Source organism: Scylla paramamosain, chromosome 30 (assembly GCF_035594125.1).
Source record: "Scylla paramamosain isolate STU-SP2022 chromosome 30, ASM3559412v1, whole genome shotgun sequence".
Taxonomy (NCBI): Eukaryota; Metazoa; Arthropoda; class Malacostraca; order Decapoda; family Portunidae; genus Scylla; species Scylla paramamosain.
The window spans coordinates 250,622-277,790 of NC_087180.1; the positions used below are offsets into that span (position 1 = coordinate 250,622).

The window sequence follows — 27,169 nt, forward strand, 5'->3', positions numbered from 1 at the left end:
CGACGTGAACAACCCCGTTCATGGAGGCACCAATAGATCTCCCCTCATCCGTGGCCGTTAGCAGCAGCTTAGCGACGTTAACAACCTCGTTCACTGAGGCATCAATAGATTTCTTCAAGGAGTAGTCAGGATCCTCGGGGAGCTCCAGCACCGTCATTACATGCTGTGTGGGTGAAAACAGTGTTGATTTATCAGAAGGAAGAGGAGGATGCTGCAATGTTGCCAGATGTCCCTGCTCGACCCGTTGTAGAAGTAGTATTTTTTTGTACGCAAGCGCTCTCTCTCCTGCAGCAGATGACACCCCTGCACCTCCACCCGTTCTCGAATTCTTTCCTCCTTTGACTTGTTTTCCTCCTCCTCCTTTGGTCTTGGAAGAGGATGATGATGATGATTTGGCAAAAACGGAAGAGGAAGAGAAAGGAAGACTGCTTGCCCCTTTTACCAAGTCGTCTTGCCCCTTTTACCATGTCGGAGTTGTTCGGCATTCTGGAATAATAGTACTACTGCTAGTACTACTGGTACTACTGCTAGTACTACTAGTGCTAGTAGTAAACAATTAATACCTAAGCTAACTTAACCTAACCTGATTTTCCTCGTCTCCTGCCCCCTCCCCCCAACACCACACACCCAGTCTTCCACCACAGGACACATTCACCACAGCTCTACCACATCACAATTCTAACCGCACATCACCTCTAACTGCAAATAAACCTAAGAGAAATGTCAGAAAATATACTTGTTGTTTTAACCTCACTGGAATCACAAAACATATATTTTTCCAGATTTTAGGCCATTCCAGGCATGGTAGCTTGCTGGTTTCCAGATTTTAGGTCATTCCAGTCCATTCCAGGCATGGTAGCTTGCGTGTATCATTCCTAATATTGCTACGAGCCACTGGAAACCTAAGTAACGAGTATTTTAAAGCCACTCACGAGATATTGTCAAAATTGAAAGAATCTTAAACCTAGCTGCAATGCTGGATGGGGTCATGGCTTAGCGACAGGCGACAGTTGTAAAAAAAACGGCTCGAAATCCTAATCAGGTTATGTAATTAGTGGGGGTGACAATTGCGGTCACAAATTAAGAAACACTAACACAACGTAACTGTCACTCTCACTCACCTTAGACATGTGACGTTAATAAAGTTGACGAAGCAGACCTAAACGTAACTCCACACAGCGTCACACTCACGCACGCACTCACTCACTCACTCTCACACCACATAACACAAAATACGAACATTTTAAACCACACAACCGACGCTCATTACCTCGCTCAATTTCTCTACACGCACACACTCTTCTTTCACGCACCTTAGTTATATGAAGCTGCTACGGATGGTGCAATACTCCTTCACGCACCTCTGCACCCCGCCACGCTCACGCACAGTCAGTGAATGCGTCACAAAGTGGAATGAAGGCAAGGAAGAGCACTCGCCTCCTGTGCCCGCGGCCGCCCTCAGTAATAGGTGCGTCACGTGACCGTGCGTGCGTGGCTGTCCTAATTATTGCAGGTGACCACTAAACACAATGCACTCGTGGTGATGGGACAGGTATGCGCACTGAGATAGATCGATGACAATGTGTGTGTGTGTGTTGATGTGTTGTTTGTTTTACTTCATGGATCAAATATTATCTTTGTTTTTGTTGTTATTATTCATTTATGACTTGTACCGCTCGTTCTCGCCCCCTCGTTAACTCGTCCACTCCTTGGTGTATCTTCAATTCCTGGAGCAGTTAACTTTATAACAACCGTTAATCAATATACGATCCTTCGGAATAAGAATAGACCAAGTACCTTTATTTGTTGGATAAGTTTTTATTACGAAAGCAATCACAATTCTTTTAACTGACCGAAATCTTAATACACCCTTTTCTGCTCCCTGCCAGAGGTGAGGATCCTGTATTATATCAACGCTTATTTTCATTTTTTTGTCAACCTGAAGTTTATATTCTCATTTTGGCAGCCTTCCGTATGATTTCCCCTTCAGACAGTAGTGGGTATGCGGGCAAAAGTGACACACACCTCTATCTATCCTTCTTTTGTCTGTGTCTGTCTGTCTGTCTGTAAGTCTTTACAACTTTTGATAATAACAGTAAAAATAATAATAATAACAATGATAATAATAATAGTAATAATAATAATAACAGTAATAATGATAATACGATAATGATAATACGATAATCGTAGTAATAATAATAATTGTAATCTTGATAATGTTTGTCAGTAATAAAAAGAATTATTTGTAATTACGAGTTTTATTGATTACATACGATACAGAGAGAGAGAGAGAGAGAGAGAGAGAGAGAGAAATACACCAAATTTTAAGACAACAAAAAAAAATATATATTTTTTATAAAATTTATAAGTAAATAGATATTCATTACTACTACTACAACCATCACCACCACTACTACTACTACTACTACTACTTTCATGACATATATACTAGAAAATAAGAAGAGGTGAAGAGAAAAATTGTGAAAAATATTGAAAAAATGGAGAAATGCTGAAAAAACGAGGAAATTGACGAAAAATTATGAAAAAAAATAGGAACGTTGTCAAAATAAGAAAAAATTGAATAATACTGAAGAAATAAAAAAATAAATAAATCGTTGTTGTAATCTAATTCTGCAACCAAACACTTCTACTACTACTACTACTACTACTACCCGGCCACTGATCTTCTTAAGTAACCATAACACCCCCTCCCGGCCACTGACCCCCGTCAGTAACCATCACATCCCCCGGCAACTGACCCGCTTAAGTAACCATAACAGCCTCCCCCAGCCGCTGACCCTGTTAAGTAACCATAACACCCCCCCTCCCGGCCACTGACCCCCGTCAGTAACCATCACACACAGTAAGTCAATCAGACAGTAGGTAAGTGAGTCATTCCGTCGTGTGGTAAAGGGAGAGAGAGGAATGATTGCCCTTCATCTTAAGGAGAATGAACAGAGAACCTTAGCCGAGACACACCGCCCTTTTATTAAGGTGAAGGACAATCATTCCTCTCTCTTCTTTTACCACAGTAGTTAAAGGGGTGCTTGGATGGTTGTTGATTCCCTCACACCCAGTAATCAAGTTGCTAGTTAAGTCATTGACAAGCTTTAAAAGAAAATATTTGTAGATAAGGATGGCATTTGGAAACTGACCCATGTAGGCGTGATAGCTTCATACAGTTCATCAGTTTATATATATTTAATTTTAGTTTGCTGTTTTATTGCATTTTATCAGCATTGTGAAGATACAACAGTTACCTATCAGCGTAGGAACTGGATGAAAATTTGGTTTACTGTGGAGGAATATTGGACAGAGAGAGAGAGAGAGAGAGAGAGAGAGAGAGAGATAACAAACAGTAAGGTGTCAATGAGTCTACTTTTAGAAACCATGAACCTTGAAACACAAACAAGCAACACGCTTAAAAACATACAAGTACCCTCGCATTATTCCTAGGGGTCGGCGCATCGAGGCTCCTGCGACAGGTGTGCGGGAGTGTGAGTGAGCCCTTGATTAACGGACTCGTGTATTAATGAGGAGATTAATAATACTACATAATCACAGACCTTGCTTACATTGTGTTCGGATAAGTTTTGTGGATATTTTGGGATGTTGACAGTGCTTTGAGTATATTTTGCATGTTTAAGCGTGTGTTGGATGTGTTTGGGTGTTGTTTTTTGGGTATTGTAGGATATTTTGAGTTTCGGGTTTCTTAAGCGTGTTTTAGGTGTGTTCGAGTTTTGTGGGAAAATGTGAGGCTTTGTAGGATATCCCGTCTTGTTCTTCGGTTCATTCTCTCTCTCTCTCTCTCTCTCTCTCTCTCTCTCTCTCTCTCTCTCTCTCTCAGTAGTTCGACGGATTTTCAATGGTGTTTCTTTATAATAATTGGTGTGTTTTTTGTTTTAAGTGTGTTTTTGGGTGTATTTATGGGTGTTGTTTTGAATGTGTTTTAGGGGTGTTTAGGTGTGTTTTGGGTGTATATTAGCTGTTAGTGTGTTTTGGGTATAATTTGGGCGTTTAAGTGTGGTTTAGGTTTTTTTTTGGTGTATTTTACTTGTTTTGAGTGTTGTGGAGTGTTTTGAATATCTTATGGGGTGTTTTGGTGTGTTTTGGAAGATTTTGTGGGTATATTGGTGTTGTGAGTGTGTTTTGAGTCTATTTTGGGTGTTTTATGTATTTTAAGTGAGTTTGGGTGTGTGCAAGGTCTTTTGAGTGTATTTGAGAGTGTGTGGGCTTTTTTGGGTGCGTTTGGTTGTGTGCTGTGTCTTTTAAGTGTATTTGAGGGTGCATGGGTGTGTTTCGGGTGCGTCTGATTGTGTGCGGGCTCTTTTGAGTGTATTCGAGTGTGTATGGCGGTGTTTTACATGCGTTTGGGTATGTGCGGGGTCTTTTGAGTGTATTTGAGTGTGTGTGGTGGTGTTTTAGATGCGTTTGGGTGTGTGGCAAGCCCCGGTTCCTTTCCTTGGCTGGCCTGTGCTGTCCTCACTGCTCACTCTGGCAAGCCCCGTCCCCTTTCCTTGGCCTGTGCTGTCCTCACTGCTCACTCTGGCACGCCCCGGTTCCTTTCCTTGGCTGGCCTGTGCTGTCCTCACTGCTCACTCTGGCACGCCCCGGTTCCTTTCCTTGGCTGGCCTGTGCTGTCCTCACTGCTCACTCTGGCACGCCCCGGTTCCTTTCCTTGGCTGGCCTGTGCTGTCCTCACTGCTCACTCTGGCACGCCCCGGTTCCTTTCCTTGGCTGGCCTGTGCTGTCCTCACTGCTCACTCTGGCACGCCCCGGTTCCTTTCCTTGGCTGGCCTGTGCTGTCCTCACTGCTCACTCCGCTTTATTCTTCGCATCACTAACTTCCTTGATTTATTGTGATTTTCGGTCATCGGGGATATTTTTTGTCGTTTTCCCCTCCAGTTTAGGTAGGTTGTAGATGTTTTTGCTTTCTCTAGTTGTGTTGCTTTCTACTGTTTTGTTGGTGTTGCATATCCGTCGACCATTAACATCTGCTTATGTTTTGCTTAAGTCGTCCTGAAACCGAGTTAAAAGCAATTAATGAGGAGGAGGAGAGGAGTAGGAGGAAGAGGAGGAGAGGAGTAGGAGGAGGAGAGGAGAGGAGAGGAGAGGAATAGGGAAAGAAGAGGAGAGGAGTAGTAGGAGTAGTAGTAGGAGTAGGAGGAGGAGACTTGGCCGTCTGTTTGCTGTTAAGGTTTTGTGTTTGTTTGTACATGAATGAAGGTAAAAAGTTAAGGTTTAGACAGGTATAGAGATGATAAAGTAATTTTTGTAAGATATCTTTTCTCCAACAATTTAATTAAACACTAGAGAGTACTGTGTATCTGTCTGTTAAAAGCTTTCGTATAGACATACATATATCAAGTAATAATAACGTAATTTTTCTTTCAGACTGTCAGATAATAAGAACGTTTAAAAATATACGTGCCTGTGTGTTGATGGTTTGCTGGTTAAAGTGCCTGAGTGCCTGCATGTTGTTGGCTTGGTGATTCAAATGCCTGAGTAAAGTTTGAAAGTTTTAGTATAGGTAGGTGTAGATAAAGATAATTTCATCGACGTAATTTTTCTCTCTTGGTTAATTACTAGTAAAAAAAAGCTGTATGCGACTGTTTGTTGTTGACTTGGTGATTCAGATACCTGAGTGAGGCTAAGCGGCTCCGGTATAAGCAGGTGTACAGATGATAAAGTAATTCTGGCCCCGCTGACTCGAGACACAATTACAGTGGGTTTTATTATGGACAGGTGAGTGGCGGGAGCGTGGCAGGGGTGGTGGTAGTGACTGTCTGCTCAACTTCCTCAGTGTTATAATGCTTACGTGTTTTTAATATTTATTCATATGTGATCAAGCTCTTTTTTTTTCCTCCTTCGTAGTTACATCTTTCTCTTTTTTTTCTTTCTATTGCTTTTTCTTTCTTTTCTTTTCTTTATAGGGTCTATTCTCTTATTTCCTCCTCCTCTTCGTCACTTACTTTGCCATCTTGCCTCTTCTACTAGTGGTTTATATAGGATAGTGATACAAACAGCCCAGTAAACATTTCAAAGTATGTTGCTGTTTATTTTCCTTTGCATTCCCTTGTATTCGCTCACTATTCTTATTATAATCCCAAATACGGTCTATCGTACCTCAATACTGTTTTGGTTTCTAGTACCGAACGGTTCCGAAACTGTACCGAAGAGATGCGAGTCGCTGATCAATCGTCAGTAGAATCGGTGCTGCTGCCCGACTACGTGGGTTGTATTTCTAGTTTGTCCTCTCGAACATTTTATTTGTGGCCAAGGTGAAACAGGACCACCGAATTCCTAACTGAAGCTTGTTCCCAGTGGCCTGGCAAGTATGTTGGGCTGGTAATGAGTGCATACGGACGTGTATTATTGGTGTGCAGTGAAAGAATTGCTGGTGAGCACGTCAGTTAAACTGGCGAGTGGTGTCGCTTCTGGGTCAGGAAGTAAGAGTTGTCAGATTATCATATGTAACACAATTTTATTCTATTTGTTTTGCATTTAAAATACGACTGTTAGATTGTTGAATCTCTTCAGTCCTTTTAACGAACAGTATTAAAAATGGAGTCTCAAGATCTCGAGACACAAAAATTTGAATGATTGATGGTGACAGTGGCGGCATGTGGCAAGGCTGTGCGCATCTACCTAACTCGTCTTCTACACCTAAGTAACCAATAGAATCTTGTAAGGCTCAGGGACACTAACATGTATGGGACCATATTCTTAAAACTTCCTCGCCTTCTCCCTCATATTTAGCAGCCGGTAATGAAAATTATTAAGGTTTTCAAGGGTGTTTTCACGACTCCAAAAATAGTTTAACAGCGATTCTGCAACATCAATAGCAAAACACCCAAGAAAATCCGGTAAATCTTCGCTGTGGAATTTGAAAATAGACTTGATGAGAGAAGTAAGCATTTAACACTGCCACTCCTTAGCATATCACAGACCATACATAACCTTTTCTTTCCATTCCACAGCACGACCAATCCTCTGCGTTGGAGGACACCGTGCACTGCCGCTGTGTGCGCTGCGGGGACGGCAGCCCTGGCTTTGAGGCGCATTTCTGGAGGTGAGGCTGAGAGAGTGATGGTATTAAGAGTGTGTGGTATATGTGTGTGATGGTATTGAAGGTGTGCTGTGTGTCTAGGTGTGTGCTACTGCGGGAAGAAAGCTGAAAGACGAAGAATATAATAAATTTAAAACATTAGTTTAGCACTTTAATTATATCAAAGTGCACATTGGAACCATAGTGACCAATGATGATGGTGAAAATGGTGATAATGATGATGATGAGATAGATGACGGTAGGACCTGAGAAAAGAAGTGAAAGAAATAGGGACAGTGAAGTGGTAGAGGATACTGTGAGGACACAAAATGTGGAGATGTCAGCAGTATCGGATGAAACGATGGTGGGAGTTGTGGAGAGTGCAAGATAGACACCTGGCAGTGAAATGAGGGGAAAGTTAGAGACGGTGAGGCAAGAATGACAATACAGGAATGATAAAAAAAAAAGGTTCAGGCTAGATAAAGAACTAGATGGAGAGATTAATTTAGAAGATTAGGTTAGATTAGATTACGTTAGCTTAGAAATTTTGCTGGTGTGGCATACAGTAGATAGACAGCGGAGAGACAAGGAAACTGGAGTTAGGTTAGTTCAGTTTAGTGTAGTTGACAAGTTTTACTGATGTGGTATGAACTCAACAGGCAGATGAGAGAAATAAGTAAAGATGGTTAAATGGCGATAATGATTATGGTGAAGGGTTGAGGCAGTGAGGAGTGTGTGTGATGACTGGCAGAGGTGGTGAGTGATGACAGAATGATGAACATGGCGTGGCATTCCTAGCGTGACACTACAAATAAAATAGCATCCTGGCCAGAACCGTTTTCTCTCTCTCTCTCTCTCTCTCTCTCTCTCTCTCTCTCTCTCTCTCTCTCTCTCTCTCTCTCTCTTTCTCTTATCTGGTAGTAAGAGGAAGATACATTTATAGTTGTATAAAAATCATGTTTTTATTGTTTTGGTTTAATATGTGCACAGTGGTTAATTTTAACTGTTCAGCAGAGGAAGACATACATTTTAGAAATTGCATTTTATCTGGACAAATTTTATTGAGAAGTTATTCTTGTACTGTTTTTATTATGTATGTTTTATCATCTTATGTTTGTGAATTTGTCAATAAACTAATAATAATGATAATAATCCAGCCCATGACACGTTGATGAGCCAGTGTCTCGCTAACGGTGCCTCGCTGACGATCACAAACAATGGAGATAAAGAACCGAAGTGTTTAAGGCAAAGGGACATGGATTTCTCGTATTGATAACACTTATTTATTGTATACGTGTGTTGGAAAGGGATGGGAAGCGAGTGGGGAAGAAAGAGAGAGAGAGAGAGAGAGAGAGAGAGAGAGAGAGAGAGAGAGAGGGGATGGGGTCTCCGCCAAAACCACTTCATGCAGTGCACACGCCCATTATCCTTCAGTGCCCATCCGGGAGGCGCCTTTACAACCTTCGCCATTTATGTAGCTGTTACTTATACCATGTTTGCTGCTGCTGCTGCTGTTATTACATCTACACCTGTTGCCAGTGATGGCTCTGTTGTTAGTGCTGTTACTGTTGTGCTTGTGAAACTGTAACAGCAGAAGCAGGAACAGCAGCAGCAGCAACAACAAAAGAAACATTGTTCCAATAAATGTTCAACATTTAATGCGCTCTGCGAATTATCCAGAGAGGCAATACCACAAAGGCAACCAGATCCTATTCGTTACTCTTCCCTGATGTACGTGGACACACACACACACACACACACACACACACACACACACACACACACACACACACACACACACACACACACACACACACACACACTTTTATTTATAACAATGTCTCTGCGGCTCTTTGGCCATCAGGAATAGCTTCTTTCGGGATGTACGGATTTCGTTCTCCATGTATCTTCAGCCAAAGGTATTTGTAGAAGCGTTCACACGGAGGAGCCAGGACCCCTGTCCTCAGAGTCCAGGGATTAACCACACCTGCAGCAATAAACATCTTTTTATTTATGCGTTAATAATGTGTTCTACGAACCACGCCACTGCAGACACGACCGTCAGGATATATATATATATATATATATATATATATATATATATATATATATATATATATATATATATATATATATATATATATATATATATATATATATATATATATATATATATATATATATATAACTTTATTATGTTTCACAGCTTTTTTTTCTATTCTGTAGTCCTCCCGCAGAAATCAATTCTGATATTTCATATATCATTAAGAGAGAAGTGGTCTGTTAAGACAACTTGTAATATTGTGTTAATGAAAAACAAATTTGTTACAAAAGCAGAATTAGACTAAAGCAATATTACGTTTACATAATTCAGTTACATGAAATTAGTATTGTGGAGCATGTAAAACTTATTATTATTAAATATCACTCATGCTTTGCTTTACCTGTAAAAATGGAGATAATGTTGGCGACAAGCAGACCGAGGATGAGGGACAGAATGCCCAAGTAGAAGTCAGAAATGTCATAGATGGTGTTTGATTCTGACCTGCAGGTGTAGAATAAAAGAGATGAAAATAAGAATTACTGCACGTAAACCTTCAGTAGTCAACAACGTTAACTACTTTTCATGGGTTATTCTTTAATTGAACATTTTCATTTATGTACACTGATGCTGTGATAGAAACGAAAAGAGTTATCCTTTTACAGCGGATTAGCACATGTACAGGTATTCATGTGGATCAGCTGGTTAATCATTTAAGTGGTAAAACAAAATCATAATGCCTTCGATACACAGATTAAACACTGGTCTGTTCCCTTTGATCCAGTCACTTTTATCAGACAGGAAGACCTGCCTCAGGGTACATGTGGGAGTGTTTCTACATTATGCAGAAGTGAGATACGATACTCCAGAGTTGTTTCAGAATTGGCTTAGTGTATGAAATTGTCTTGAGTCATTATTGTAACAGTTTATTGCCAACTCTTACATCACTATTAGTCCTGTTGACTTTCCATAAGCTTGGTCCGGCTGTGATTTCCTGACAACAAAGCCAACCACAGCACAATGATAACCTTCCCAAATGAAAGCAACTCCACAGTGGGCAGGTAAACTACGCAGATTTGCTCGTCTCCGACTGTAGTTCTCATCAGACTCAACTGCCCTGACACTAAAGCCACTTTATACATTTGGTACGATTTCATGGCCTGGAATCCACGTGTTCGCTGTTCGTGACTGGTGTCTGCTCTAGATTCAAGTGAAGTTAATGGAAAATTAGAAAGTGTCCGATACCAAAATTCGTAGACCCGTGTCAAGAGCCAAACGTTAATGAAGAGCTGTTGTAAGGATAGGACAGAATCAAATGGAGCATTTGGATTTAGTATGATGAATTAATTAAACTCTCCAGGATGAAGGATGGTGATTTTGTGGAGATATCCCTCCTATTGTTCTCCGAAACTGTGCCTCCGTGCTTGCACCTTGCCTAGTCAAACTCTTTCAGCTCTGTCTGTCAACATCTACCTTTCCTTCTTGCTGGAAGTTTGCCTACATTCAACCTGTTCCTAAAAAGGGTGACCGCTCTAATTCCTCAAACTACCGTCCTATTGCTTTAATTTCCTGCTTATCTAAAGTTTTTGAATCTATCCTCAACAGGAAGATTCTTAAACATCTATCACTTCACAACCTTCTATCTGATCGCCAGTATGGGTTCCGTCAAGGCCGCTCTACTGGTGATCTTCTGGCTTTCCTTACTGAGTCTTGGTCATCCTCTTTTAGAGACTTTGGTGAAACTTTTGCTGTTGCCTTGGACATATCAAAAGCCTTTGATAAAGTCTGGCACAAAGCTTTGATTTCAAAACTACCCTCCTACGGTTTCTATCCTTCTCTCTGTAACTTCATCTCAAGTTTCCTTTCTAACCGTTCTATTGCTGCTGTGGTAGACGGTCACTGTTCTTCTCCTAAATCTATTAATAGTGGTGTTCCTCAGGGTTCTGTCCTGTCACCCACTCTCTTCTTATTATTCATTAATGATCTTCTAAAACCAAACTTCTTGTCCTATCCACTCCTATGCTGATGATACCACCCTGCACTTTTCCACGTCTTTTCATAGACGTCCAACCCTTCAGGAGGTAAACATATCACACAGGGAAGCCACAGAACGCCTGACTTCTGATCTTTCTAAAATTTCTGATTGGGGCAGAGCAAACTTGGTATTGTTTAATGCCTCAAAAACTCAATTCCTCCATCTATCAGCTCGACACAATCTTCCAGACAACTATCCCCTCTTCTTCAATGACACTCAACTGTCCCCCTCTTCTACACTGAACATCCTCGGTCTGTCCTTTACTTATAATCTGAACTGGAAACTTCACATCTCATCTCTAGCTAAAACAGCTTCTATGAAGTTAGGTGTTCTGAGACGTCTCCGCCAGTTTTTCTCACCCCCCCCCCAGCTGCTAACTCTGTACAAGGGCCTTATCCGTCCATGTATGGAGTATGCTTCACATGTCTGGGGGGGGTTCCACTCATACTGCTCTTCTAGACAGGGTGGAATCAAAAGCTTTTCGTCTCATCAACTCCTCTCCTCTAACTGACTGTCTTCAGCCCCTCTCTCACCGCCGCAATGTTGCATATCTAGCTGTCTTCTACCGCTATTTTCATGCCAACTGCTCTTCTGATCTTGCTAACTGCATGCCTCCCCTCCTTCCGCGGCCTCGCTGCACAAGACTTTCTTCTTTCTCTCACCCCTATTCTGTCCACCTCTCTAACGCAAGAGTTAACCAGTATTCTCAATCATTCATCCCTTTCTCTGGTAAACTCTGGAACTCCCTGCCTTCTTCTGTATTTCCACCTTCCTATGACTTGAATTCCTTCAAGAGGGAGGTTTCAAGACACTTCACTTATCCACCAATTTTTGACCACTGCTTTGACCCTTTTATGGGACTGGCATTTCAGTGGGCATTTTTTTTTTTATTAGATTTTTGTTGCCCTTGGCCAGTATCCTTCCTACATAAAAAAAAAATAAAACCTAGAACATGAAAAAAAAAGAAACTGCATTGGGGAAGTAAGGTAAGATGAGCTAAGTGAGGGAAGGTTCTAATTGGGATAGCAGCTTAGCAAGGACGTAAGAGTGGGATGTGATAGACAAAGTGAATTATTAAAAGTTGGGCAAGAGGCAGGAGATGAAAGTAAGTGAGGTTCTGCGTGCCCTATACACAATCGTGTAAGTACAGTCTCCCATCGTTTTTTCTCGTGACCTGTGTATGACCAATGAGAAATGAAGGGTTGAACTGCTCAGAGTTTACGATCCAAGAAGTTTAACAGAGAGAGAGAGAGAGAGAGAGAGAGAGAGAGAGAGAGAGAGAGAGAGAGAGAGAGAGAGAGAGAGAGAGAGAGTTGAATGTTAATATATGTGCTGCACATACAAATAGTTCGTATTTTTCGCTGAAGTTGTATTGACCACTGACACAATATTCTGACAAAATATTTAAATCCACTTACCGATGACAAGCACAAAACAGGAATGTTCTTGCTATAATTTTAATTTATTTACAATAATGCGGTATCTTTTCAAACCAAAACAAACTATAGTTCATTTATCACTACTACTGTTTCCACTGGCTATTGTATAGGCTCCATGAACTCCTGTTCACAAGCATGGGAACTGAGACTCAAGCTATGATACGTTCTATATTGACTTGTTCATAGTGATTTCCTGTTTCATTTATTGAACTGGCACCGTCAAGGACTGCCATCCCTTATCAAGTTTGCACATTGCTGTAGAAGTTTATCTTTCATTAGTCAGCTCTTACATCCCTTATAAAGGGATGGGAGTGACTTGAACTTTTACTTTTTGCAAATCACATCTTTAAGAATGCGACATACTGTGACAACTTTACTAAATAAATTTAAATTCTTTAATTTTCGAGTGATTTTTCATGACAAATTCTCTCTCTTAGTGTTGAGATTGTTGTTGTTGTTTTTGTAGGCGTGGTGGTGGTATTATTATTATTATTATTATTATTATTATTATTATTATTATTATTATTATTGATATTTGGGGATCTTAAGCCTGTGTGTGGCTATGTCTGTAGTTAGCAGGACGGCGGTCTTATATTTAAGTAAGTAAAGCAGGCTATTGGAAATTTGCTTGTCGGCTACCTAAAATGCCATTATTATTATTATTATTATTATTATTATTATTATTATTATTATTATTATTTTATTTTATTTATTTATTTTTACTGTATTGTGGGAAATAATTTCCATAGATATAACGCAGAATGCAAAAAAAACTGCGACTGTGCTTTATTATTCGTAAAAAAAATATATATATATATATATATCAGTAAGTTAAGGGTAGGTATATTTAAGCTTGTATGTAAGTGTTGGTAGGCTTAGTACAAGTTAATTGACGTATCATTAAGGTATACAAGACTGCGTTTTCTCGTCACGACAGTGCTTCAGTGCGTTCGACTCATGACTCGACATTCCACCTAGACACGTCTGATACGTTTGATAGGGCGGTATCCATTTAACAGCTGGTGCGTTTCCATCAAGCAGCCGGCGAATATCCTTCGAGGATATGATAGTAATGTCGAGATTGAAGAAGGAAAAATTAAATAGACGATACGTAATGGTGCACATAAACAAAGTGACTAACAAACAGAAATGTGGTGAAAGAACTGATGACATATCCATGTAATATCTACACTACTGTGACCACGACTACATCACGTCACAACCATCGCATCAACATCGTGGTGGAAAATCCAGACGACACCACGATGATCGCTACCTTCTGATACGTAATTATAATCATCTTTACTGTGTGTAACTAGTGGTATATTATAGAGGTGGTGTTACGATATGGGATGACAACAACAAAAAAAGTAAGTTCGTCAGATATGTGAGACGTTTCTCTGTACTTTCTCTTGACCTGTGTCCAAGTAATTTTTAGAGTGAGTTCTTGTGGCTTACAGTAATCCATCAGATATCGAGGTAGATTTTGTAAAGTGTGAGCATTAAAATGTTCCTTAGTTTACTGAGTTTAGGAAGTGATCTAATCGAGGGAAGATTAAGACAGTCTCGGGTTATTTTCGGACACCTATCATTCCTACCATAGCTCAAACACAAAGGAGATTGACATGTACACTGGAGAGAGAGAGAGAGAGAGAGAGAGAGAGAGAGAGAGAGAGAGAGAGAGAGAGAGAGAGAGGAGAGGAGAGGCCTTAACGACATGAAAATAAATAAAGGAGAAAGAGGAGAGGAGAGGCCTTAACGACATGAAAATAAATAACTGCTCGAGTCAATTTAAAATCATGCCAAAAATCATAAGCATATTTACGAATCAGGTGGAGGTGCCTGAGTAACGTTTGGTGGGTAGGTGGTGAGCAAGGCGGCAGTGGTTCCATGCGTTGTGCTGCAGCCAGCGGTGGAGAGATGCAGCATAGGGGTTGGGGACATCCCCTGCATCAGGCTTCCAATTGCTATCCATAAACTGAAGCAAGACGACGCCACCAAACCTGCTATGGCTCCCTGAAAGATAATTGTGATAGAATTCAAGAATACCATACACACACACACACACACACACACACACACACACACACACACACATCAAGTAACACATAAACATCTCTAAATATAATAATACTGACAGTAATGGTGATAATAATAATGACAACAATAATAGCAGCAGTAACAATGATAACAATAAAAATAAATTAAAAAATAAAGCATATCAAAACTTTCACCTTCAGCAGCCACATAGTATTACACAAGAGGGTAAAAAAAAAAAAAAAAAAAAAAAAAACATGCTATCAGGTCTAGAACTTCAGTTTGAATTAACCTTGTAGTTGACCCAGGGATTGAGGATTCCCGCAAGGTACACGGTAAAGACTGAACTAGATGTCGAAACCACTATTAAGTTGGCTATCTTTATAATATGTCCTTTCAGGCCGTCCATCAGGATGCCCAGTATCAGTCCCACCACGCCCGCTAGAAGAGCTGAAAAAATGAAAGCCAATATTGTTATCAGGCTTACGTATACCTTAGTATCAGAACTGGCTCATAAGATAGATAACTGTTGTTTTCGCTTGCACGTGCACCCACCCATACCCACACACACACACACACACACACACACACACACACACACACATTTATTTATTTATTTATTTATTTATTTATTATCAATTTTAATTTAAATATTAATTAATTAATTAACTAATTAATTGATTAATTAATTATCTTTTTGTTGGAGGGGACGCGGGAAGGCCGCTATAGTCATGAGGACAGTGATGTGTAAGCCAGGAGCTGATGAGTAATGATGTGGGTGATACGCGAGGATAGTCGATGAAGAAAGGTCAGTTCAGTTAAGTATGGCAAGAGACGACAAGCGTGTGCTGGAGAACATTAAAAAAAAAAAAATCCTGTTGTTTTTGGATGATGATGATGATGATGATGATGATGATGATGATATTATTATTATTATTATTATTATTATTATTATTATTATTATTATTTATTATTATTTGTTTTATTTATTTATTTATTTTTGAGGGAGGGAACGGGAGGAGGCCGCTATAGTCATGTGGATAGTAATGTGTAAGCTAGGGACTGATGAGTAATGATTTGGGTGATACACGATGATAGCCAATGAAGAAAGTAGTTCAAAATAAAACTGAAAGCCGACTTACACAACATTTTCAGCACAGTGACGGAGCTGGTGGGGCTTAGACGACTGAAAAATGTAATTTCTTTCAAAAAATCCTCCCAAATCAAGCAGGCTATGGAGTTTGAATAACTGGAGGTTGAGCTGCAAACAAAAGCAGACTTTAAACTATAAGGATCATTCTTATAGGAAGCTGAGAAAAATAAAGTGCGCTTACATACATCGAAGTAAATGACATCTGTTGTTTATTTGTTCGTTTGTTTATCTGTTCATCTGTACACTCATTTATTTATTTATTTTTTTTTTATTTAATTGTAAGATATAAATTTTAAGTAACAGCCACTCACCTGAGGGCGCCTCCGCAAACTGCTGCTACGAACAGTCCGGCGACGCCTCTGAGGTGCCCAAGGCGGTCCATGATAAGATAGGACAGAATCATGTCGTGTTTACGTATCTTTCCAGAGGCCAGTGGGTCACAGTCATGGTAAACCACGTAAGCGGCGAGCCCAGAGAAAAAGAACACACTCCACAATATGATCCACCCGACACCGGTTAAGAGGCTAATTCTGTAACATAAAACTCACCAGTCATGTTTAGAGTACCATGAAATGTTAAACATATTTAAAGGAAATTTCTATTGTACGTGTACATTTATATATTTATTTATCGTTCTCTTTATGTTCATGTTTATTCAGGACTAAATAATGCCAAAAATAATGAACATATTTACCTTTGAGCCATCTGCAGGGATCTCATGGAAGAAAATCTCTGGAAGGCAGCTTGGTTCGCACCAAAAAACATTAATGTTAAGTAAAAGCCGTAGACGGCGGTGCCCCATGCAGAGTTGCGGACGAAAATGCTCGGGTCAGTGCTGCAGAGGATGGGTTCTCAAGCTTTGTGTCAGTGTTTTATAGGTGTAGACACCTCCAGTCAGACAGGTGTATGCAGACAAGAAAGAAGAGTTATGAAGAATTAAGAAAATAATAAAGATAAGAAAATGAAAAAAAAAAAAAAAATTCACTGAATAAAATAACACAAAACAGCGCAACTGAAATTCAGTGACATTGAAAATTATATGCATATTGCTTGACCAAAATGGTCTGGGATTTCAAAGAACAAGATACACCTATTTTCTTCACTGGAACAATATGTTAGGTATTTTTACGATGTTATTTCTTTTATGGTCGTTATGTTTACTAAATTCGGAATTCCTAGGCTTCTGAATTCAAATATTTCTCACAATTGGCATGATTCAGTTTAATCTCGTACTCTGCTCTTGCAGAGCAACAAATGAAACATAATGATGGAGACAATACTAGCCGAGTGCTCATGAAGGAAATTTGTAATGATGTAACTTTCTTACGGAAAGACAATACGCAGTAAGAAAGTAACATTATATAATGCGAGAATGCTCTATATTTGCTTAATAGTAAGTGTAAACTTGTAAAGGGTTACGTACTTGACAGTGAAGCGGGAACCATTCTGAACAATCGCCCACGCTTGTCCCACACCGCCTACCTCCGTGATGCAGAGTGCAATAATCGTTATCGGGCCCAGTACCATAACAATAACCTGCAGCACGTCCGTCCATACAACTGCCCGCACACCACCCTGCAAAAATGTCACCGTTTCAAGTCTTCGGAAACTTACCTTTCAACTGAACAACTCGGGAATTATGAAACTGGACGTCCATAATGGTAACTGCTCAGATAGAAAAGAATATAGCTAGATATAACACCACAGTCTCCTGTCACGAGTTGAAGACACGAAAAGGTAACCAAGCAGACATGTCTTTTCAACATATAAATCTGTAGAGACACACTCACCAGAGTGGTGTAGAAGGTGCATACACATCCAAGGAAAAGCATCAGTGCCCATGATGGCAGGTTGGTAACGGTACAGAGAGCGACTGAAGGAGCGTACAAGAGGATTCCCATCAACAAAGTCAAATTCAACAGCTGGGACAGGCATGATAGTTTCCGGAGCACAGGTGAAGCGTAGCGTAGCTCAATGTACTGAGGAGTAAAAAAAAAACAACCGAGAAGTGAAGGAGGATTATGGCAATGAATGACTACTTGAGAGAATGTGTTAAGTTAGGCGTGGAAATTGTAGCAGGGAAGAATACGCGGAGATCTGTTTGGTGAATATTATTTTTTCTCTGTCTCCTTAAATTGGAGATCTCAAAACAGAAAGACCTGATATTTAGGAGAATCATGCACTGAAACATCAAGATCAATGCCAAGATCATACTCACTTTTTCCTTAAGGAAAATCAATATTGGACCCCTTAGTGTGAGTATATATTTTTAGAGTTGTCAGTCATTATGGTCAGTTACCTCGTCTGATGAGGATTGAGGGTTTTTGTACGGACCTGGTTGTCATAGTTTGGAAAATAAAATCAGATATGATGCCACGTTGGCTTGAGGTATCAGTTGTAGGACGCATAAAGTTTGATACCGGTCAGTGATTATGTCTTGTTTGGTTGCAATTGCTGAATTTGCTTCCGATCACTGAAATACACAAAACTTCCCCACCGCGGGGAGTCCGCTTTGACCGGTGACGGGGCTTGAGACGTGGTTGGTGGCACCGTCTCTTCCGGTATCTTATCTGTCATTGTAGAGTTCAGTATTTATGGGCCTCGTGAACCTCCATGAGGTGACATACGGTCTGGTTGCTGTGGCACCAAGATCCAGCAGTCAATCAATCAATGCGGCTAGGTGGACACATATGTGTCCACTAAATCAAAGAATAGTCAGATGATAATCCGCTTAATATTTAGATTGTTTTTTTTGTAACACAACTAATGAAGATAAGAACTAATTCATTGCATATTACGCATTACTACTAACCACTAACATCATAATGTTTTATTATTTATTGAATTTATAATTTGAAATTAACATACCTCATGTATAGAGACCAGATTAAGGGTAAAGAGGGTAGGCAGTAAAATGAAGTACAGTAGCGTCATGCCCAGAGTGATGCCCACGAAGGAAATTAAAAATTCCGCTCCGAAATAGTAAGCTTCTGTGGCGGTTCCTGTCAATAAATAAAAGAAAAAAATCAAATTCTATTGCTTTTTTTTTCACTAGAAAATTGTGGTTTATGTCGTTGTAAGTATTTTTTGGTGGTAACTATTTTGTGGCAATTTATGTCAGTAAACAAAATGAATGAAAAAAAAAAAGTTTGGAACGTATGAGGATTGGAAACAACAAAATAATAAATACATTGATAAAAATAAGTGAAATGAAGCAAATTCAGTAAAGTACCTACATCAAACATAATTTCATGGAGAAATCAGGACTTGAAAAGTAAAGGGAATAGGAAGATGCAATATTTGAACTTATCACAGTGATATTTTGCATGAAACACATATTTCACTGTAGTTTACTGTTATGTCAACCACAACATTCACAGCTCAGAATCAAGACTGAGGTGTAATATAATAGTATTGTAAAGTATCTTACCTAATATGGATATAGCTGATATGGCTCCGCCAAGCAGGGATAACATAATAGCTGGTGGTGCCAGGGATCCTTTGGCTTGGACATAATTCAGTGGAGAGGAGGAAGTGTTCCTTTGAAAGCCACACAAAAGGCCAATCAGGAGGGAGATCACCAACATGGCACCGAAAACCACATAATCCAGAGTTGAGAATTTCGGTAACTCTTTCTGTGCTGTTTCTTCCATTTATTTGTCCTTGACTCAGCACAGCTGGAATCACCTTTAATACCAGATTGTTGTTGGGGGAGTAGAAAACACGATTATTCTATGTTACAAGCACATATATTAATACTAATAATAATTCACAAACAACATGAGGTAGTACACGTTACTACATGACGTTCTCGTCACTTCCCACGTCACCAGAACCCGTTTACACCTCCACCAGTCACAGAAATATTTCCCCTCAACCGCAGGAATTTACCCGGACGCCATTTCCGCGTCCCCAGACAATAATTCCCGTATTTCACCTCCTCAAGCCTCACAGGAGATTACCATTATCACCAAAGATTACCCATAACACCATAACATCGTCCCCAAAATCACCAATACACCACAACACCAACTTCCAAGGTTAACACCACAACCTCCACTCACAAAATGGCTGCCAGTTTGACCTATGACCCCTCCCAACAGCGTCACCGGCACAACTCAACAACCGAATTTCAGCGGACAAGAGCTCTTGGTACCACAAAAGACTCACTAACCTGATCCTGGATATCAAGGTTATACCGCTACACCACTAATACCTCCACAAACTCACTCCACCACCAATCCACACCCAGATTCTTCCCTGAGAGACGCCTTCCCTCCACCTTTCCTCACGACCTAAGGCGCTCTGCTTTTCCCCTCCTTGGAATGTGTTGTTGCCCACTCAAGCTCCCCTCGTTTTCAACGTATTTCACCTCGATTATACTTCCTTCCTTATACATACAAAGATATAGAGAACTTAAATTATGAAGAGAATAATACTACATGATATAAAACGGGTAAATAAGCCTTACACTACTTATAACAATAATAAGGATAATGCCCGAATGGCAGGTAACCGGAACACGGGGACACTAAGAAAACGTGATCCCATTCAAGGTAAACTCGGCCAATAACATGACAATAAATATATATATATATATATATATATATATATATATATATATATATATATATATATATATATATATATATATATATATATATATATATATATATATATATATATATATATATATAAACAGTAAGACATTTGAAGCCTTTAAGTTTAATCAATCAGAGCAAAGTAAGATAGAACAAGTACTTCGAGAATAACACTCAGTTCACACAACAAAGAGCACTTGATGACATAGAGAATAATTCTAAATTCAAACAACAACGAACACTTAATGACATAGAGAATAACACTAAATGTGAGATTATAGTACAAAGAAAAATAACAGAATACTTGTGTTTGCTGCCACCAACCAGGATGAGGCACCTTGCCACTCACGCTTCCAGAACACAACTACCTGGGCAGTGAGCGAGCGGACTTACGTGACATGGGGTCTGAATGAGCATCCACATTATGCCTCATGACACGCAACACGCCGCCCAGGGTGTCCGGATTCTGTGTTCACTACCTGACGCAGGGTTGCCAGAACGTGCCAAAAGTGGCATTTTTTGCCATAAATTTAACATTCTTCCAAAAGATGCCATTTTTCTTTGGCAGTAGTATTATGGTGCCATAAAAATGCCAATCTTTGTCGCAGAGTTGCCATAAAATGCCAAAAATTACAACTGCGAGTATATGACTGGAACCAAAACGCACACCCGCTTGCCGTATCGCGTATAGAACATGTTTGAGGCCAGGAGAGGAGGGTTGACTCGATCTACTCAGTTTCTTGCGGGATGTCAAGGCGTTGTCACGGCTGTGTCACTGTCGATCATTGGTATGCCGAAAACTAAACTTTTATCAGGGCATTGGATGAAAGAATTTCAAGGTAAGAGATCAGAAGCTATTTAAGAGAAACAAAATTCCTCGTGATTTGTGTGTGAAGTTTAGGAACTTTTGCGAATGGCTTGAAGCATAGTGAACCAGCTAAAACACCTTTGTCTGAAAGTGTAAATGCTTGTAAATTGTGCCCACAAATCAGTTTGTCCAAACTATTGTTTCAGGATGGTTAACACAATCTCCACTTGATGATTCAGATGACCTGTGGTGCAAGGTATGCAAGACTAAGGTTAAAAATAAGAAGTACAATGCTGAAATGCATGCCAAATCTCAGAAGCGCCAGAGAGCAGCAGATCAAATTAAAGGTTCTCCAAGTGTTTCATCATTTTTCACTGGTGGTCTTAGAGAAATGAAAATATTTGATATTAGATGGAGTGTTGCCATTGCCTGTCATGCAGCTATCAGAGCAGCCGATCACTTAGGAGAAATTATTAATGAATCTTCAAGGAAGACAGACTTTTTACATGGTATGAAACACCACAGAACAAAATGTTCCAATATTCTCACTAATGTTGTACACCCTTGTCTTCATGACTCGGTAATCAAAGATATACAACAGACCTCATTTTCGCTCATCATTGATGAGTCGACAGATGTTTCAGTTACAAAGCACTTGTGCATGTGTGTAAGATATTTCAAGAAGGATATACCATCAGTTGTAACAAAATTCTTAACATTACTTCCTGTCACCTCATGTACAGCATCATCTCTTTTCTCAGACATCAAGTTATACTTTGATGCACACAGTATTCCAATGAATCATGTTATAGGATTAGGTACTGATGGTGCATCCAATTTGTGTGGACCTCATAACTCTGTGTATACAAAGATAAGAGAACACGCCCCTCATTGTGTTTTAGTTAAATGTATTTGCCACAGCTTAAGTTTGTGTGGAAAAGATGCATTTGGTGAACTGCCTTCTAACCTTTCTTTTTTGCTCAGTGAAATCGCAAAGTGGTTTAAATTTAGCTCTCTTAGGAGAAGTGATTATGATAAATTGTTTCATGTCATGAATGCAAACATTCCTAATCTGCACCCCACAAAATTCATAAGTCCGTCAGAGACAAGGTGGTTGGTGACTGGGAAAGTTATTAATTCAGTTATCACACAATGGCATGAGCTCACAGCATATTTCAGCTGCATTAAATATACAAAAAGCTATAGTTGCAAGTCACTGCTGAAAATGCTAAATGACAGATCAAATTACTTATACCTAGTATTTGCTTCTCCACTTATAAATGAGTTTGAACAAATTAATGCTTCTTTCCAACACACAAATGCTGACCAGTGTCGTTTATTCAAGGACTTGGATGTTTTTTATAAAATTATGTCATTGAGAAGTAGAATATGTAAAAATGAATATGTGCAAATGTATGAAAAGATTCAAGATGCACATCTCAAACCTATAACAGACATTCAGTTTGGAGCTAAATTTTATCAGGAGCTGTCACAGTCAAAACTTTCTAATGAACAGGTACTAAACATAAAGTATCAATGCCTCAATTTTTTGAAGACAGCAGTAGATAAAGTATCCATGAGGCTGCCAGAGAAATTCAAGTTTTTGGAGACATTGCAAGCTTTTCACCCTGATGTTCTCCTCTCCCAGACTAGATTTATTCCATTTCACAAGCTGAATCTCACAGAATTTTGGACAAGTGATGAAAATCTTGATGACTTGGAAAAACAGTACATGAACATCAGACTGTGTGATTGGACAAATCTTGGGATTGACCTTAAAGATCAGGCTAATTTTTGGTGTAATGTTTATAACTTTAAGAATGAAGCAGGTACGTGTTGCTTCAGAACTTTGGCAAAATTAGTCTTAGATAAGTTATGCCTACCTATTTCAAATGCATATGTTGAGAGAGTTTTCAGTCAGGCTGCCTTAGCAAAGACTAAGGTAAGAAATAAGATGGGGCACAAGCTATTAAAAAGCATTTTGATGATAAGATCACACCTGATGTTGAATAATTCTTGCTGCAAGGATTTTGTAGTATCAGAAGAGATGCTAAATAAATTCAATTCAAGTTCTATGTATGCACATGATACTAATGAAGGGGATGCTGATACTAAAGAGTTTGATGATGTGGAATTAATATCTGAAATTTTGCAGGAATAAGTGTGGGTGTGTGTGTGTGTGTGTTCATTTATATCAGCCCAAAACAAGAGCATTAGTTGTTTTCAATAAAAGATTCTAGCTTGTGGACAGGTTAAGTTTTCTAATATGTTTTTTTTTTTTTCTTAATAATTTCAAAAGAATAAACATTTATTTTCAATAAAGGATTATAACTTTTTGGACATTTAAATTTTCTATTTTTCCCTTGATAAGTGCCATAAACTCTGCCATTTTCGAAAAACTTTTTGCCAAAAAGTGCCAAAAATCATGAGCACAGCTGCCAATAAAATATTGCGGGACCTGGCAACCCTGACCTGACGTGCGTGGCATCACTCGCTTGCAGCCCGCCGGCGTCCGACGCCGAAGCCAGTGTGCCGCTTTCTTTCCGAGTGGGTACAACTGCGCGCCTGTTGCATTAATTTGTCTATTCCTTCTATTGTCTGAGACCGACGCTTGCTGATTCCCGCCATGATTTCACCTTAAGCACGGGTTATTTTATTTATTTTTTTTATTTTTTTCTAGTGTTGATTATCAGGAATGCACATTAAGGTTCAGAAATCAGAAATATACACTGATCAGATTTACAGAGGATAGAAGAACGAGGTGTTTCTTGCCATAGTAACAGCCCACCCCGTAGCTGATATAGGCTTTTACGATTTTCAACATGCACTTCCATACTTTTTCCATTTATGATACAACTCAGGTTATCACAAATATGCAGTCACGATTAGTACTCACTGTTAGTCGCAGGAAGAGGGGAAAAGAGTCTCTGTTTGATGGCGTTTTTCCAGTAAAATTAGATTAAAAGACAATATACAATCCCTTTCAGTAAAAAAAATATATATATATATTATCGAAGTTTTTTAATTTTTATTTTATTTATTTATTTATTTATTATTATTATCGAAGTTATGATTGCTTCGGTAGCTTGATGGGATTTTGATTGCAGTTCTGAATCCTCTCCATTTTTTTTATTTCTTCAAACTTGGTGGCCACATCAGTGCTGCATACTTCAATCGTGAATGTATCACTGATGTTATCAATGCCTTGATTATGTCTTCATTAATATAGGTGAATGCCATCTTAATGTTTCTCAGTTGGTTGTACGTTTCTCCAGTGATCTTATTTATGTGACTTTCATACAACAAGGTGTTTTTAATTGTTACTCTCAAATCTCTTATTTTATTATTATTATTATTATTATTTATTTTTTTCTTCCTAGAGAATAGTTTCCTGCTATTTTCCTCGCACTTTTACCAAACTTTACTACACTACACTTCATGGCGTTAAACTCCTCGCAGAGAACTCATTTCCAATGCACATACTCTCAACTTTTATGTTATGTTCCATGACCGTCTTTCACCCATATGTTAGTGTTGGCAAGAGGATAATTTTTCTTCAAGACTCTTCATCTCCATGAAAACACCCCTCTATTTCATAATCTATGTAAGTTCTACCTTTAACACTGCTACTTTTCCATTTTTTTTTCTTTTATTTCCCCATCTGTCTCTCCACCTCTTCATAAAAATATTCCAAGATGGTACTTATACTCCCTGACAGTTTAAATTTTCTCCTCTTTCAACACCTCCAACCTATTTACCTTACATTTCTTTTATTTCCACAATGGGATATTGTGTGTGTGTGTGGTGTGTGTGTGTGTGTGTGTGTGTGTGTGTGTGTGTGTGTGTGTGTGTGTAGGGAGGGGAGGGGAGGAGAATGATGCTGTAATCTAGGGAAGGGACCATATTTATTTCAATGCATCCAACCTTGTACTACAAAGTTTGAGTAGATAAAGGAGCTAAATAGACTGCAGTAACAATTTCCATGTTAAATTACTGTGCGACCCAGAAAGGTGCCCGTGAGCCTGCTTCTGATCAGAATTTGTAATCACTTGCAGAGCTTACGAATTTGTAACCACCTGCAGAATTTAAGAAATTGTCATCACATGCAGAACTTACGAATTCGTGATCACTAGCAGAGTTTGAGAAATTGTGATCACCTGAAGGACCCCAGAAATCCGGGTTTACGTACACCTACTGAGTCTGTGTCTACTTGTTTTCTTCACCGTAAGTTCTTAAAAGACACTTATAAAGCTTTGAGAGGAACTTCTTGCGTAAGAGTATAGCAGGTGCAAATATGGACTAATCAACATTTTTAAGGTGTCTTAAAATTGGATTGAAATCGTTACAGTGGTAATAATAGATAACTAACTTTTTAATAACAGCAAATAAAAATAAAAAAAAATGAAAACTAGCTACAACCGAACTACGACGAACGTCTGTCTGCCTTTAATATTTTCCTTATAGTATCCTAATATTGTTACTTAATGACCTTGTAATACTGTAATAATCGCGATACACTATTACTAGCATCAACATAACTTTTACAACATTAGGAGAATGCATAGTTATAAAATCGAGCTTCAGACGCGACATCCTGCTGGAAGATGAAATATACCGTAGTTTACCATATTAATCAACATCGCCCGCTTGCATATAATCTGCCCCTCTGATGCTTTGATAGACCTGATAGACCTACTCACCGCACCAACTCCACGAACAAGTGTCTCTGTACGATGAGTTGGGCGCCCGCCGGACTGTCCGAACATTTCATCCTGCAGCACCGCAAGTCATAGCCAGGGCTCCCACAAAAGCAGATCATTAATTCTCTAGATTCGTGCTGAAAAATCCCTAAATTGGACAAAAAGTTTTTAGTTTACAAATATTGACACAGTACCAAAAAAAAATCATTTTTTTATGAAATAATAGGAAAAAAACTTAGTTGTTGAGTATTTCAGAATTTGATTTATTTATTTTCTTATCATTATACGAATACAGATAATATACTACAGTAGCTACTGAAAAAAAAAATCTTTTTGACAATGATTTCCCCTCGAAAAAAAAAAAAAACTGTAACACAATATCTCAATTTTCTTCTGATGAGTAAATTTCCCGCTGACACACTCACTGATTTTAGTGAGGCGAAACTTAAAATTAGCCTTTCAAAACCTTACTAGACAGTACTCTCAGGCAAATATCTCGTAAAACCTGCGGCTATTATAGTATTTACATTATTATTAGTTTCAGTATAGATTGTCATAACATCATGTAGCCAAAACACTTATCAAATAAACTTGATTCACATTCCTGCATAACATTGAAGGAACCACATTTTACAACTCATAAAAAAACACACTCAAAAAAAGTATAAACTTACTTATTGTAAGTGTGTGTACTGTGTACCGGTGAGGAGTCTGATGTAAATAAACTGGCAAGTAGCAACTGGCTGAGTCAGCTGAGCCCAAGCCTCTGAGCTGGTGACCCTGAGCATCTCTGCACATAACTGGCCGAAATTTCAATGTTCTTGACTCCGGTAGCTAATGCTCACATGCGCACTATCATTTAGTAAACGCCAAGAAATAATTTTAGGTATTTGGAAAGTAATAACAGCTGTGAATCTCCAAATTGTCACTAAAGGCAACCGGAATTCTTCAGAATATTCTAACCGCACTATCATTTAGTAAACGCCAAGAAATAATTTTAGGTATTTGGAAAGTAATAACAGCTGTGAATCCCCAAATTGTCACTAAAGGCAACCGGAATTCTTCAGAATATTCTAGAAAAAGACAAAATGCACAGATTGTCACTAAATGCATGAAAAGTCCCAATCTAGGTTCAAAATCTCCAGTGGGAGCCATGGTCACACCCGAGTCTGACGCTCGCACGCTTTGCCGCGACGGCTCAGTTGGATTCTGGAGGGTGTGGTTCGTTTGCTCGCTCATCGTTCATTGCAAACAAAAACATTGACTGGACCCGCGGTAACAGTCGGCTGTTCATTGAACTCGTGAAA

The 27,169-nt window shown here is 39.2% G+C and overlaps 2 protein-coding genes across 9 annotated transcripts in view; one reads left to right on the forward strand and one right to left on the reverse strand.

Moving 5' to 3' along the window:
- Positions 1-6,065: 6,065 nt before the first annotated feature.
- LOC135116140 (sodium-coupled monocarboxylate transporter 2-like) lies at positions 6,066-26,654 on the reverse strand. 8 transcript variants are annotated; one of them, XM_064033368.1, is made up of 12 exons: positions 26,537-26,654; positions 19,184-19,440; positions 18,622-18,755; positions 17,544-17,732; positions 17,177-17,328; positions 16,448-16,588; positions 16,065-16,283; positions 15,743-15,861; positions 14,893-15,050; positions 14,389-14,579; positions 9,493-9,593; positions 6,066-9,035 (listed from the first exon to the last, which is right to left on the reverse strand). In XM_064033368.1, the coding sequence occupies exons 2-12, from the start codon at positions 19,404-19,406 to the stop codon at positions 8,878-8,880; spliced, it is 1,785 nt and encodes a 594-aa protein (XP_063889438.1). In that variant the 5' UTR covers positions 19,407-19,440; positions 26,537-26,654; the 3' UTR covers positions 6,066-8,877. The 8 variants fall into 8 exon arrangements, with proteins under 8 accessions (XP_063889438.1, XP_063889439.1, XP_063889435.1 ...); XM_064033369.1 differs by lacking the exon at positions 26,537-26,654 and adding an exon at positions 19,928-20,086 and having other exon boundaries at positions 19,184-19,415; XM_064033365.1 differs by lacking the exon at positions 26,537-26,654 and adding an exon at positions 19,928-20,085.
- Positions 6,198-27,169, forward strand: part of LOC135116013 (uncharacterized) — a 52,219-nt gene continuing 31,247 nt past the window's right edge. Inside the window, exons 1-2 of the mRNA XM_064033232.1 lie at positions 6,198-6,335; positions 6,981-7,072. The gene's annotated coding sequence lies outside the window, so the exon portion shown is untranslated. The remainder of the gene's footprint in view (positions 6,336-6,980; positions 7,073-27,169) is intronic.